The sequence below is a fragment of the Panulirus ornatus genome, chromosome 3, assembly GCF_036320965.1.
Source record: "Panulirus ornatus isolate Po-2019 chromosome 3, ASM3632096v1, whole genome shotgun sequence".
Lineage (NCBI taxonomy): Eukaryota > Metazoa > Arthropoda > Malacostraca > Decapoda > Palinuridae > Panulirus > Panulirus ornatus.
This window is the reverse complement of record NC_092226.1, coordinates 18,421,936-18,435,254: the sequence shown is the minus strand read 5'-3', so window position 1 is coordinate 18,435,254 and position 13,319 is coordinate 18,421,936. Positions and strand designations below refer to the sequence as shown.

The following is a 13,319-nucleotide window of genomic DNA, read 5'->3' as shown; positions in this document are numbered from 1 at the left end:
GAGGTAAGCTGCTAGAAACAGTGAAAAGTTTTTATCAAGGATGTAAGGCATGTGTACGAGTAGGAAGTGAGGAGAGTGATTGGTTCCCAGTGAAGTCTATCTGCAGCAGGGGTCTGTGATGTCCCCATGGTTGTTTAATTTGTTTATGATACAGCTCTAGTGGCTGATTCAATGGAGAAACGTTTGAATGGAGAAAAACTGGAGGAAGTGAAGTGTTTTAGATAGCGGGGAGTGGACTTAGCTGCAAATGGAACCATGTAAGTAAAAGTGAGTCATGGGGTCTAGGAGCAACGAAGAATGTGTGGAAGGAAAGCAAAATGGGTATGCTTGAGGGAATAGTAGTTCCAACAATATCATACAGTTGCAAGGCAAGGGCTATGGATAGGGTTGTAGGGAGGAGGGTGGATGTGTTGGAAATGAAATGTTTAAGGACAATATGTGGTGTGACGTGGTTTGATCGAGTAAGTAATGAAAGGGTAAGAGAGATGTGTGGAAATAAAGTGTGGTTGAGAGAGCAGAAAAGGGTGTGTTGAAATGGTTGGACACATGGAGAGAATGAGTGAGGAAAGATTGACAAAAAGGACATATGTGTCAGAGGTGTTGGGAACAAGAAGTGGGAGACCAAATTAGACTTGGAAGGATGGAGTGAAAAAGATTTTGAGTGATTGGGGCCTGAACATACAGGAGGGTGAAAGGCATGCAAGGAATAGAGCGAATTGAAACAACATGGTATACCGGGGTCGACGTGCTATCAATGGACTGAACCAGGTCTGTGGGGCCTGGATATGGGTAGGAAGGTGTGGATTTGGTGCATTACACATGACAACTAGAGACTGAGTGTGAATGAATGTGGCCTTTTTTGTCCTTTACTACAATACAAATTAGCAGCATATGCTTCATGAAGCTGACAACCAAACTGCCATGTAAATACTTCAATATTCAATGATCTTCAACAAACAGATCTGAGAAATTCTATGATGAATGATGTGCTTAAGAAAGATCTGCAAGATATAGCATATACATCTATGGAGACATTACCTTCTGGTGGTTTATCAAATACTTCACGCTGGTTAACAGTGGGCATCAGAGAGTGTAGTGGGATCACTAGTAAGTTACCTGCAAATGAATAAATAATGCAACAAAAGTTAGAGCTCTGCTTCAGCAAAGTATGTTTTCATATCAGCTACCCAGGCATGAAAGTTAATCATTATTCACAGCTACCCATAACCACAGCCAAGCCCTACATACCTTCCCACTGTTTCCCCCAACTTTCCATGTGCTCTGGTCAGTCCACTTACAGCACATTACTCCCTGAATACCATAATGCTCCATTTCACTTCATCCCACATATGCCATTCACCCTCTTGCATGTTCAGGCCCCAAGCACTCTATGTTCCACAAACACACGACATTAACTCTTCACACCTATGACATCAACAGAAAAGCAATGCACAAACCAGTTGCCCTCATAAGAATAACTGGTACCAGATTTGAACAAGGTAAAGAATTCATCGGCAACCTCTACAAACAATTCATCAGCTCCACTTTAAGCTATGCCTCACTGGCCAGGTCTTCTATCCTCTCTCACGAGCAAATACAGCAAAGCTGCAAACCACACAAAGTAGTACACTCATAACAATCACTGGTTGCCAAGCAATCACAAATGCTCAACACCTTCACAATGAAACATAGATCCATCCAATACAGTCCCACCTCAACAAGCCCAGCACTCAATTCTATGCAGTAGACTCTTCCTACCCTAACCACTCTATAACACAGGACCAACCCTCAAGAAGAAATGAAAAGCTTACTCCTTTCTCACACTTCAGTAATCTATACTCACAAAGATAACAACCCTTAACAAAAAGAACAATGACAAACACATACACAATGATATAACTAAGCAAGCACTAAACAACTGACATCCCAACTTAAGTCTTAAACTCCACAGGCTAGTTGTGGTGTTAGTTTGCATGAAGAAAATTTGGGAGGTGGAGTGTTTTAGTAAGCTGTGAGTGGTCACTACAACAAATGGAACCATAGAAACAGAAGCGAGTCTTTGGGTGGGTGGGTGAGGGAGTGAAAGTTCTGGGAGCATTAATTAATGTGCAGAAAGAAAGTGCTGTTATCTATAAGGGCAAACATGTGTATGTATAAAGGTGCAGTATTTCCAGCGATGTTGTATGGATGTGAGGCATTGCCTATAGATGAGGATGCTTGGAAGAGGGTGGATGTGTTGGATATGAAATGTGTGACAAAAATATGAGGTGTGAAGAGGTTTGATTACATAGCTAATAAAAGGATGAGAGAGAGAGGTGAGATAAGAAAAAGTGTGGTTGAGAAACCATCACAGATGAACTAAATAAATCACAAATGAGCTTAAGAATACCATATGATTTATCTATCTATCTATCTATATCTCTGATGCCTGTTCCCTCTGGGAACTCCTATCAAGGGACAGCCAGAGCAAAAGAGTCTCTACTCAACCCTGTCCTTACATGCCTCCCTCATATACACCATTCCACGCATTCTTCCTCTGTTTCTCCTCTCTCTACAGTATTCCTCCACCCTACTTACCCTAGTCACAGGTAGTCACAATCCATTCCCTTTGTTTTCCTTGTCATACCGCATCTCTCATACACCCTTCAATTTCCTTCCTCACTCCATCTAGTCACACAATATGCTCTTCTCAAATAGCTCATTTTCACAGCCTGAATTCTTGATCTCTGCCTCATTCCATGTCCATGTTTTGGTTGCATAGGTCAGGGATGGGAGGACAATGCTGTCCCTTAATCCTCTCTTCACTTCCATACTTAAACCTCTACTCTTCATTATTCTATTACAGGACCCAGTGACTATTCTACCCTGTAATGCTCTCTCCCTTATCTCCCCTTCCATATAACCACACTTACCCAAGACAGCTCCCAGATACTTAAATTCCCTCACTTCTTCCAATCTTTTTCCCCCCATATCTACAGCACAATTTAGCACACTTTCTTCTTTCACTTTATATGGTTTTACAAAGTATATACATTCACTCCATTTCCTTTCAAACACCATTACTTTACTTTTACTTGCATTTACCTTCAATATACTCTGCTTACACACATCATAAAACACACTCACAACACTATCATTCGCAAATAGGCTTGCCACTAACCACAATATCTCAGCCACGCTCCATCTCTGCACCCCTTTTCCCTTGTTCTGCTTTCATTACTCATCACTCCATATGTATATATATATAAAAAAAAAAGCCATGGTGACATCACACAGCCCTGCCTCACATCTACATGCATCCCAAAACTTTTGCTCAGCTCTCCATCCACTCTTACACAAGCATTTTTGCTCCTCTATAGAAGGTTTTTACACCATCCAACAGTTGTCCCCCATACACATCCCACAAAGCATTCCACTTGAATCTGTTGTACACTTTCTCCAGATCCATAAAAGCTGCATACAACTTCTACCTTTCGCTAAATACTTTACCACGGTCATCTTTACAACAAAAATTTGATCCACACCTCGCCTTCCTTTTCTAAAACCCCCTTGCACTTCACTTATTCTGCATTCAGTCACTTCTATCACTCTATCAATTAATATACTTGCAAACACATTTCCTGGTATACTTAAGATTTTTTTCATACATAATCGATATTTCCCGCGTTAGCAAGGTTGCGTTAAAAACAGAGGACTGAGCCTTAGAGGGAATATTCTCACTTAGCCCCCTTCTCTGTTCCTTCTTTTGGAAAATTAAAAATGAGAGGGAAGGACTTCCAGCCCCCCCGCTCCCTCCCCTTTTAGTTGCCTTCTATGACACACAAGGAATACATGGGAAGTATTCTTTCTCCTCTATCCACAGGGATAACTTAACAGACTTATTCCCCTATAACTGCTACATACATCCTTCACACCTTTTCCTTTGAATAAAGGAACAATAATAGCTTTCATCCAATCCTTGTGTTTCCATGCTTAATTACATATAAGATGCTCCCATTCTATCACACTTTCTCCTCCATACTTCAGCATTTCAACTGTAATCCCATCCACTCCAGATGCCTTTCATATCTTCAGCCTCATTAATGCCCTTCTTACCTCTCTCTTTGCTATAAGCCCCTGCACTAGTATCCTCTTCCTTCTCTCCTCCATACCCATGCACATAACTGCTGCCTTCCCTTCTCCCACGTTAATCAGTCCTTCAAAATACTCTTTCCACCTTCCTTTCACTTCCTCCTTTTGAATCGACAATTCCCCTTCCTTACTTCTTCCATTCTATTTTTGCCTCCTTCGAGTATAGTTTCTTATTATCCCGAAACTTTTAACTTTCTTCCAAAGTCTTCATCTACCCTTTCTTTGCTTTCCTTTATCAGCTTCTTAATGTTCCACTTACAAATTTTGTATTCTTCTCTCCTTAGCTGAACTTCCACTGGTGCTTTCCTATTGAGAAATCTACCATATGCCTTTTTCTTCTCTTCCACAGCATTTCTAATCTCTTCTATCCACCATGCATTGCCCTTTTTATTCCTGTATCTCACTACCTTGAATCGAACTACTGATTCTACAACTTTTACTAGTATTTCTCCAAACATTTTAAACACCTCATTCACACATGACTGCATTCCTACATTCACTGCACTTCCATCTAAGCTTTCAGTTACCCTCCTTTCATACTCCTCCCTGTATTTTTCTTGATTCATCTTTTTGCTTGCCATGCCAACACTTTTACCTCTCCATCCTTCCTTACACCAAACCTCAACTTCTCCCTGGTATTCATCCCCACAAGAACTGTGAAATGGTTCTCAATCTTTCATCCACTGCCACATAGTCAATTAAAGCCTTTTGTGTTTCTCTTCCATCATTCCTCATCCATGTATATTTGTGGATCACCCTGTGCTGAACAAATGTGTTCACAAGGAATAAATCCCTCTCAGCACAAATAGTCACAAGATAGCTTCCATTCTCATTCAATCCAGACACTACCCATTTACCAACTATCTCACCAATTCCATAACATCCCACTTTCGCATTCATATCACACAATATGACCCCGTTTCTTTCATTTTCAAAACTGTTTATAAAGTCATTCAAATTCCTCCAGAAAAGCTTAATTTCATCCTAATCTCATACAGTCTTCATATTCACATGTGCATAACCATACATATTTCACAATCCTAACCTTTCCTTTCACCTACACTATTCTTGATCTAACAAGCCTCCACCTAACCATCTCACAGAATACACAATGCTTAGCACCTATTATGTTTTTCGTTACTGGAAACATATGTCATGACATGCCTAACCTGTCTTTTTTCTTTATTCTACATTATGTGTATCTGTGGACACCATTTTAAATTCATGCATTTGCAACACTCTCAGGGCATGATGTACACAGCTTATGTATTTTTCACTAATGTCATTCCCACAGTGGACTCATACATACCTATTTTTCCCTATTTTCTCCAGTCTCCCAGTTATTATTTCAAGTTTTCAGTAACTAATGGTTCCATATGTGCCATGTGGTGACAAAGAAGAAAAAGTTAAAGATAACTTCAACACAAAACTAGAAAGGAGTTGAGGACGTGGACAATGTGGATGTAGAAAACTTATAGAAATACTTTCGGTGGTAAGCCAAAAACCTATCTAATATACATATATTACAACATCCATTCAATCTTTCTAGTAATTATGTAAACTATAAAGTTTTTATATAATAATGCTAATGATTAAAACTAAATTTCAAACAGGACCTACCAAGGAAGCCTGTATTACTCAAGTGATCCAAATGATCTTCAATTTTTATAATCTTATACGAAATAAACTTGCTACACCATCTTCCTTTTCTAAAGTGGTAATGCTCCTAGGTAACAGTGATACATAACATATGAAACAAAGAAGTGGGGGAAGACTACTGTCACCAAGTAAGCATCTTAGCCCCAAGGTAAATGAGAATACAATGATACTTACGTCCACCCAACATTCTGTCATCCTGAATCATCGAGTGTAACTTTGATATCTTGTCCCAACCAGGAAGAAATACAAGGACAGCACCTGCAGGCTGACAAACAATGTGACGCAGCAACTCCAGTATCAAGTCTAGATTTAATTCTTCACTTGTCGTCTTAAAAAGTTCATCAAGGGTGTGGCATGAATACTGTTGTTTTCGCTCTAGATTTCTAAAATCAAAATTGAAAAATAGTTATGAATCATTCTATTTTATGGTTTAGGTTTAATACAAAATTTGAAGAATTTCTGAAATTAAGGTACTGAAAATCATCTACGGTCTGATGTAATAACTTCAATCATAATTACCTCAACATCAATTTCAATGAAAAAGTTTTGGTGTTACCAGGACCTTTCTAAAGGTTCCTGCAGCCAAAAGCTGCACTACTTCCAGTAGCAGGGAAATGCAGAGTCCTTTGGAGTTAGCAGTCCTCTGATAAGACCAGACTCCCAGTGATACAGCTAAGCGAACCTCGAGCAGGCAGAGTCCAGCAATACCATAACACAGCACAGGTAAGCTGACAAAGCCGTATAAATACTTTTTTCCTGACCATATTCAATATGCCATTTTTAATTACAGATATCACTGAGAGGCTTAAACGTATCTTTACACACATCTAAACGGGTTTACAAACTTGATCTTTTTTCAAGCAAGAATATATATAAAAATACATCCTTTTTACAATATTCAATGATCACTTTTCTGAAGCACTGAAGTTCTTATTTCATATCTGCACTTGGCTTTGACAAGAAAAACAGAAACTAATATATAATCAAAAGGTTAAACAATATATAACAGTATCTCTCCCTTTATACTATGGCACTATAAGTACGTTCCACCAATCTTCAGGCACTTCACCATGATCCATACGTACACTGAATATCCTTACCAACCAATCAACAACACAGTCACCCTCTTCCTCAATAATTTCAACAGCAATACCATCGACCCCTGTCGCTGTGCTGCATTTCATCTTTTGCATGGCTTTCACTACCTCTTCTCTCTTCACCAAAACACTCTCCATGAATCTCTCACTTCACAAACCATCCCCACCAAAACACCCTAATTCTGCCACTCTCTGTTATCAAACACATCTAACAGTCATTCGAAATACTCACTCCATCTCCTTACTCCATCACTACCTGTTATCACTTCCCCTTTTGCCCCCTTCAATGATGTTCCCATTTGTTCTGTTGTCTTTTGCACATTACTTACCTCCTTCCAAATTATCTTTATTCTTCCTAAAGTAAAAGGATACTCTCTCACCCCAATTCTCATTTGCTCTCCTTTTCAACCCCTGAACCTTCCTCTTGACCTCCTGCCACTTTCTCTTATGCATCTCCCAATCATCTGCACTCCTTCCATGTAAATACTGCCCAAATGGCTCTCTTTTCTCTTTCACTGGCAACTTTACTTCTTCATCCCAACACTCACAACCCTTTTTAATCTGCCCACCTTCCACCTTTCACATGCCACATACATCTCCTGCACACATCATCACTGCTTCCCCAAGTACCTACCATTCCTTACCAACACCCCTCACTTCATTTGCTCTCACCTTCTGCCATTCTACATTCAATCTCTGCTGGTATTTCTTTACGCAAGTCTCCTTTCCGAGCTCACTTACTCTCACTACTCTTCTCCCCAACACTGTCTCCTCTTTTTTGAAAACCTCTACAAATCTGCATCCTTGCCTCCAACAGACTGAGATCAGACATCCCACCAGCTGCCCCTCTCAGCACTTTTTTTCTTTTATATACATTCCTTTCTTTCCACAGGGAAATGAAACATGATAAGTTCCAAAAGGCACTTTCGTGTAATGATCACATCATCAGGGGAGATACAAGAGAGAAACATAACAGTCAGTTGATATACAACAAAGAGATTTAGCTAGGCTGCCATTTGGTAAACAAGTGACTACCTAAATGGAGGTCAGGTGCGTTCAAGTCTGGTGACATGTGTATCATAAAATTTATTGTGTGGACAAGAAAGGGAACTGTTTACAAACCTTATTAACAATAAAACTATCCACTTTATATAGAACTTCACCAATGTTAATGTTACAATTCTTTGTGTATCTAATAATAGAAGATTCAATGATATTTCTCGGGGTACAGGAGTAAGAGTTAATAACTGAGATGGCATTACCCCAGTCAGTATAATGATCAAAATTCTTAACATAATCAAACAAGGCATTTAATTCTTGCCCTGTTCTCATAATATATTCATGCTGCTTAAGTCTAACTGAAAGATCCTTACCAGTCTGCCCAACATAAAACTTATCACAAATTTACATGGTACACTATAAACGCACCCTGCGGAACTTTCTGGTGAGTTCTCCTAGAACACTCCACTTGCAACGCATATATACTCTATGTTAACCATTCTTTGCTCATTCTCTTGATATATCCATGCCATTTCAACATGCCCTCTCCTGCTGTCTCAACCACACTCATCATAACCACATATCTCTCTTACCCTTTCACTATCACCTCACACCACATATTGCCCTCAAACATTTCATTTCCAAGACATCCACCCTCCTCTGCACAACCCTATCTAGAGCCCACAACCATATAATATTGCTGGGACTACTATTCCTTCAAACATACCTATGTTTTCCCTTCCAGATAATGTTCTCTCTTTCCACACATGCTTCATTGCTCCCAGAACTTTTGTCCCCTCCACCACCCCATGACTCACTTCCCCTTCCATGGTTCCATTCACTGCCAAATCTACTCCCAGATATCTAAAGCACTTCACTTCCTCCAATTTTTTTCCTTTCAAACTTACATCCCAACTAACTTATCCTTCAACCCTGCTGAACCTAATAACCTTGCTTTTATGCACATTTGCTCTCAACTTTCTCCTTTCACACACTCTTCCAGTCACCAACTTCAGCAGTTTTTCACTTGAATCTGCCACCAGTGCTGTATCATTAGCAAACAACTAACTCACTTCCCAAGCTCTCTCATCACCCACAGACTGTATCCATGCCTCTTCCTTCAAGACCCTTGCATTTATCTCCCCCACTACACCATCCATAAACAAACTGAACAACAACGGAGATATCACACACCCTGCCACAGACCAAGCTACATTTAGAACCCTTCACCCTCCTCTCTTCCTAAGCATACACATACCTTGCACCCTTGACAAAAACTCACTGCTCCTTACAGCTTTCCTCCCACACAGTATAATCTTAAGACCTTCCATAAAGAATCTCTATCAACCCCATCATGCGCTCCCTCCAGATCCAAATACATTTGTTTTTCTACAAATACATATTTTTTCTAGGTATTTCTTACGTGCTGTCAGTGGATTGAATCAAGGCATGTGAAGCGTTTGGGGTAAACCATGGAAAGCTGTGTAGGTATGTATATTTGCGTGTGTGGACATATGTATATACATGTGTATGGGGGGGGGTTGGGCCATTTCTTTCGTCTGTTTCTTTGCGCTACCTCGCAAACGCGGGAGACAGCGACAAAGTATAATAAAATAAATAATATATTTCTTACACATATTCTTTAAAGCAAACACCTGATCCATACATCTTCTTCCTCCTCCAAAACCACACTGTTCCTCCCCAATCTAATGCTCTGTACATGCCTTTACCCTCTCCATCAATACCATCCCATACAACTTACCAGTATGCTCTACAAACTTACACCTCTGTAGTTCGAGCACTAACCCTTATCCCCTTTGCCTTTATATAATGGCACTATACATCCATTCCACCAATCCACATGCACCTCACCATGACCCACACATACACTGAATATCCTTATCAACCAATCAACAACACAGTCACCCCCTTTCTTAATAAATTCAACAGCATTACCATCCACTCCAACCACCTTACTGCATTACATCTTACTTAAGGCATTCACCTTCTCTACCCTCATCACCAAAATACTCTCCATGACTCTCACTTTGCATACAGCCCCTACAAAAAAGTCTCACTTTGCATACCACCCCTACAAAAACAATCTACATCTGGCACTGTAACATCAAACACATTTAACAATCCTTCAAAATACTCACTCCATCTACTCCTCAATTCATTTTCACTTGTTATCACTTCCCCCTTTACCTCCTCCATCAATGTTCCCATTTGTTCTCTTATTTTTTGCCCATTATTTATCTCCTTCCAAACCATATCTTTTTCTCCCTAAAGTTTCCTGATACTCGATCACCGCCAACTTTCATTTGCCCTCTTTTTCAACCCCTGCACCTTCTTCTTGACCTACTGCCACTTTCTCTTATATATCTCCCAATCATATGCACTCTTTTCCTGTAAGTACTGCCCAAATGCCCCTCTTTCCTCTTGCACTAGCAACTTTTCTTCTTCATTCCACTACTCACTACCCTTTTTAATCAGCCTATCTTCCACCTTTCGCATGCTAAATGCATATCTCACACATGCCATCGCTAAATACCACCCATTCCCATACAACATTGTTGGAACCACTATTCCTTCAAACATACCCATTCTTGCTTTCTGAGATAATGTTCTCAACTTCAACACATTCTTCAAGGCTCCCAGAACTTTCGGCCCCTCCCCCACCCTATGATTCACTTCCGCTTCTATGGTTCCATCCGCTGCCAAATCCACTCCCAGATATCTAAAACACTTCACTTCCTCCAGTTTTTCTCCATTCAAACTTACCTCCCAATTGACATGACCCTCAACCCTACTGTACCGAATAACCTTGCTCTTATTCACATTTTTTTTCCAAAAGAAGGAACAGAGGGGGCCAGGTGAGGATATTCCAAAAAAGGCCCAGTCCTCTGTTCTTAACGCTACCTTGCTGACGCGGGAAATGGCAAATAGTTTAAAAGAAAGAGAAAGAAACTAGTAAGTTTGAATGGAGAAAAACTGGAGGAAGTGAAGTGTTTTACATATCTGGGAGTGGATTTGGCAGCGGATGGAACCATGGAATCAGAAGTGAATCATAGGGTGGAGGAGGGGGTGAAAGCTCTGGGAGCGTTGAAGAATGTGTGGAAGTCGAGAACATCATCTCAGAAAGCAAAAATGGGTATGTTTGAAGGAATAGTGGTTCCAACAATGCTATATGGTTACGAGGCATGGGCTATAGATATAGTTGTGCGTAGGAGGGTGGATGTGCTGGAAATGCGATGTTTAAGGACAATATGTGGTGTGAGGTGGTTTGATCAAGTAACAATAGGATAAGAGAGATGTGTGGTAATAAAAAGAGTGTGGTTGAGAAAGCAAAAGAGGGTGTTTTGAAATGGTTTGGTCACATGGAGAGAATGAGTGAGGAAAGATTGACCAAGAGGATATATGTGTCAGAGGTGGAGGGAACGAGAAGTGGGAGACCAAATTGGAGGTGGAAGGATGGAGTGAAGGAGATTTTGAGTGATCGGGGCCTGAACATGCAGGAGGGTGAGAGACGTGCATGGAATAGAGTGAATTGGAACAATGTAGTATACTGGGGTCGACATATTGTAAATGGATTGAACCAGGGTGTGTGAAGCGTCTGGGGTAAACCATGGAAAGTTATGTGGGGACTGGATGTAGAAATGGAGCTGTGGTTTCAGTGCATTATACATGACAGCTAGAGACTGAGTGTGAAAGAATGTGGCCTTTGTTGTCTTTTCCTAGCGCTACCTCACACACATGCAGGGGGAGGGGGTTGTTATTTCATGTGTGGCGGGGTGGCAATGGGAATTAAGGCAGACAGGATAAATCATGTACATGTGTATATATGTATATGTCTGTGTGTGTATATATATGTATATGTTAAGATGTATACATATGTATATTTGCGTGTGTGGATGTGTATGTATATACACGAGTATGTGGGTGGGTTGGGCCATTCTTTCATCTGTTTCCTTGCGCTACCTCACTAAAGCAGGAGACAGCAACAAAGCAAAATAAATAAATAAATATAAAAATTCATGTGAGAAACTGCAGAAGCTGGTGACTGAGTTTGGTAAAGTGTGTGAAAGAAGAAGGCTGAGAGTAAATGTGAATAAGCGCAAGGTTATTAGGTAGAGTAGGGCTGAGAGACAAGTCAATTCGGAGGTAAGTTTGAATGGAGAAAAATTGGAGGAAGTGAAGTGTTTTAGATATTTGGGAGTCGATTTGGCAGCGAATGGAACCATGGAAGCGGAAGTGAATCATAGGGTGGGGGAGGGGGCGAAAGTTCTGGGAGCATTGAAGAATGTGTGGAAGTCGAGAACATTATTTCAGAAAGCAAAAATGGGTATGTTTGAAGAAATAGTGGTTCCAATAATGTTATATGGTTGCGAGGCATGGGCTATAGATAGAGTTGTGCAGAGGAGGGTGGATGTGCTGGAAATGAGATGTTTGAGGACTATATGTGGTGTGAGGTGGTTTGATCGAGTAAGTAACAATACGATAAAAGAGATGTGTGGTAATAAAAAGAGTGTGGTTGAGAAAGCAGAAGAGGGTGTTTTGAAATGGTTTGGTCAAATGGATAGAATGAGTGAGGAAAGATTGACCAAGAGGACGTATGTGTCAGAGGTGGAGGGAACGAAAAGTGGGAGACCAAACTGGAGGTGGAAGGATGGAGTGAAGGAGATTTTGAGTGACCGGGGCCTGAATATGCAGGAGGGTGAGAGGCATGCAAGGAATAGAGTGAACTGGAACGATTGGTATACTGGGGTCGCCTTGCTGTCAATGGATTGAACCTTGGTGTGTGAAGCATCTGGGGTAAACCATGGAAAGTTTTGAGGGGCCTGGATGTGGAAAGGGAGCTGTGGTTTCGGTGCATTATACATGACAGCTAGAGACTGAGTGTGAACAAATGTGGCTTTTGTTGTCTTTTCCTTGCGCTACCTCACACATATGCAGGGGGAGGGGGTTGTTATTTCATGTGTGGCGGGGTGGTGACAGGAATGAATAAGGGCAGACAGTATGAATTATGTACATATGCATATATGTATATGTCTGTGTGTGTATATATATGTATACGTTGAGATATATAGGTATGTATATGTGCGTGTGTGGACGTGTATGTTTATACATGTGTATGTGGGTGGGTTGGGCCATTCTTTCGTCTGTTTCCTTGCGTTACCTCGCTAACACGGGAGACAGTGACAAAGTATAATAAATAAATAAATAGATTATTTTATTTATTCATTTTGCTTTGTCACTGTCTCCCGCGTTAGCAAGTTGGCACAAATAAATAATAATGATAATAATAATAATAATTGTTGACTAGTTGGTAAGGTTATTTAATGTATGTATGACTCATGGTGAGGTGCCTGAGGATTGGCAGAATGCTTGCATAGTGCCATTGTACAAGGCAAAGGAGACAAAGGTGAGTGC

General features: G+C 40.5%; 1 protein-coding gene across 5 annotated transcripts in view; it reads right to left on the bottom strand.

The window, feature by feature from the left end:
- The window catches only part of LOC139761047 (ATP-dependent DNA/RNA helicase DHX36-like), a 189,584-nt gene that overhangs the window by 83,609 nt on the left and 92,656 nt on the right, over positions 1-13,319 (bottom strand). For all 5 annotated transcript variants that reach the window (XM_071684847.1, XM_071684856.1, XM_071684818.1 and 2 more), the window contains 2 exons: positions 5,965-6,173; positions 1,039-1,116 (listed from right to left, as the gene is read on the bottom strand). In XM_071684847.1, the coding sequence (XP_071540948.1) occupies positions 1,039-1,116; positions 5,965-6,173 (287 nt within the window). The remainder of the gene's footprint in view (positions 1-1,038; positions 1,117-5,964; positions 6,174-13,319) is intronic.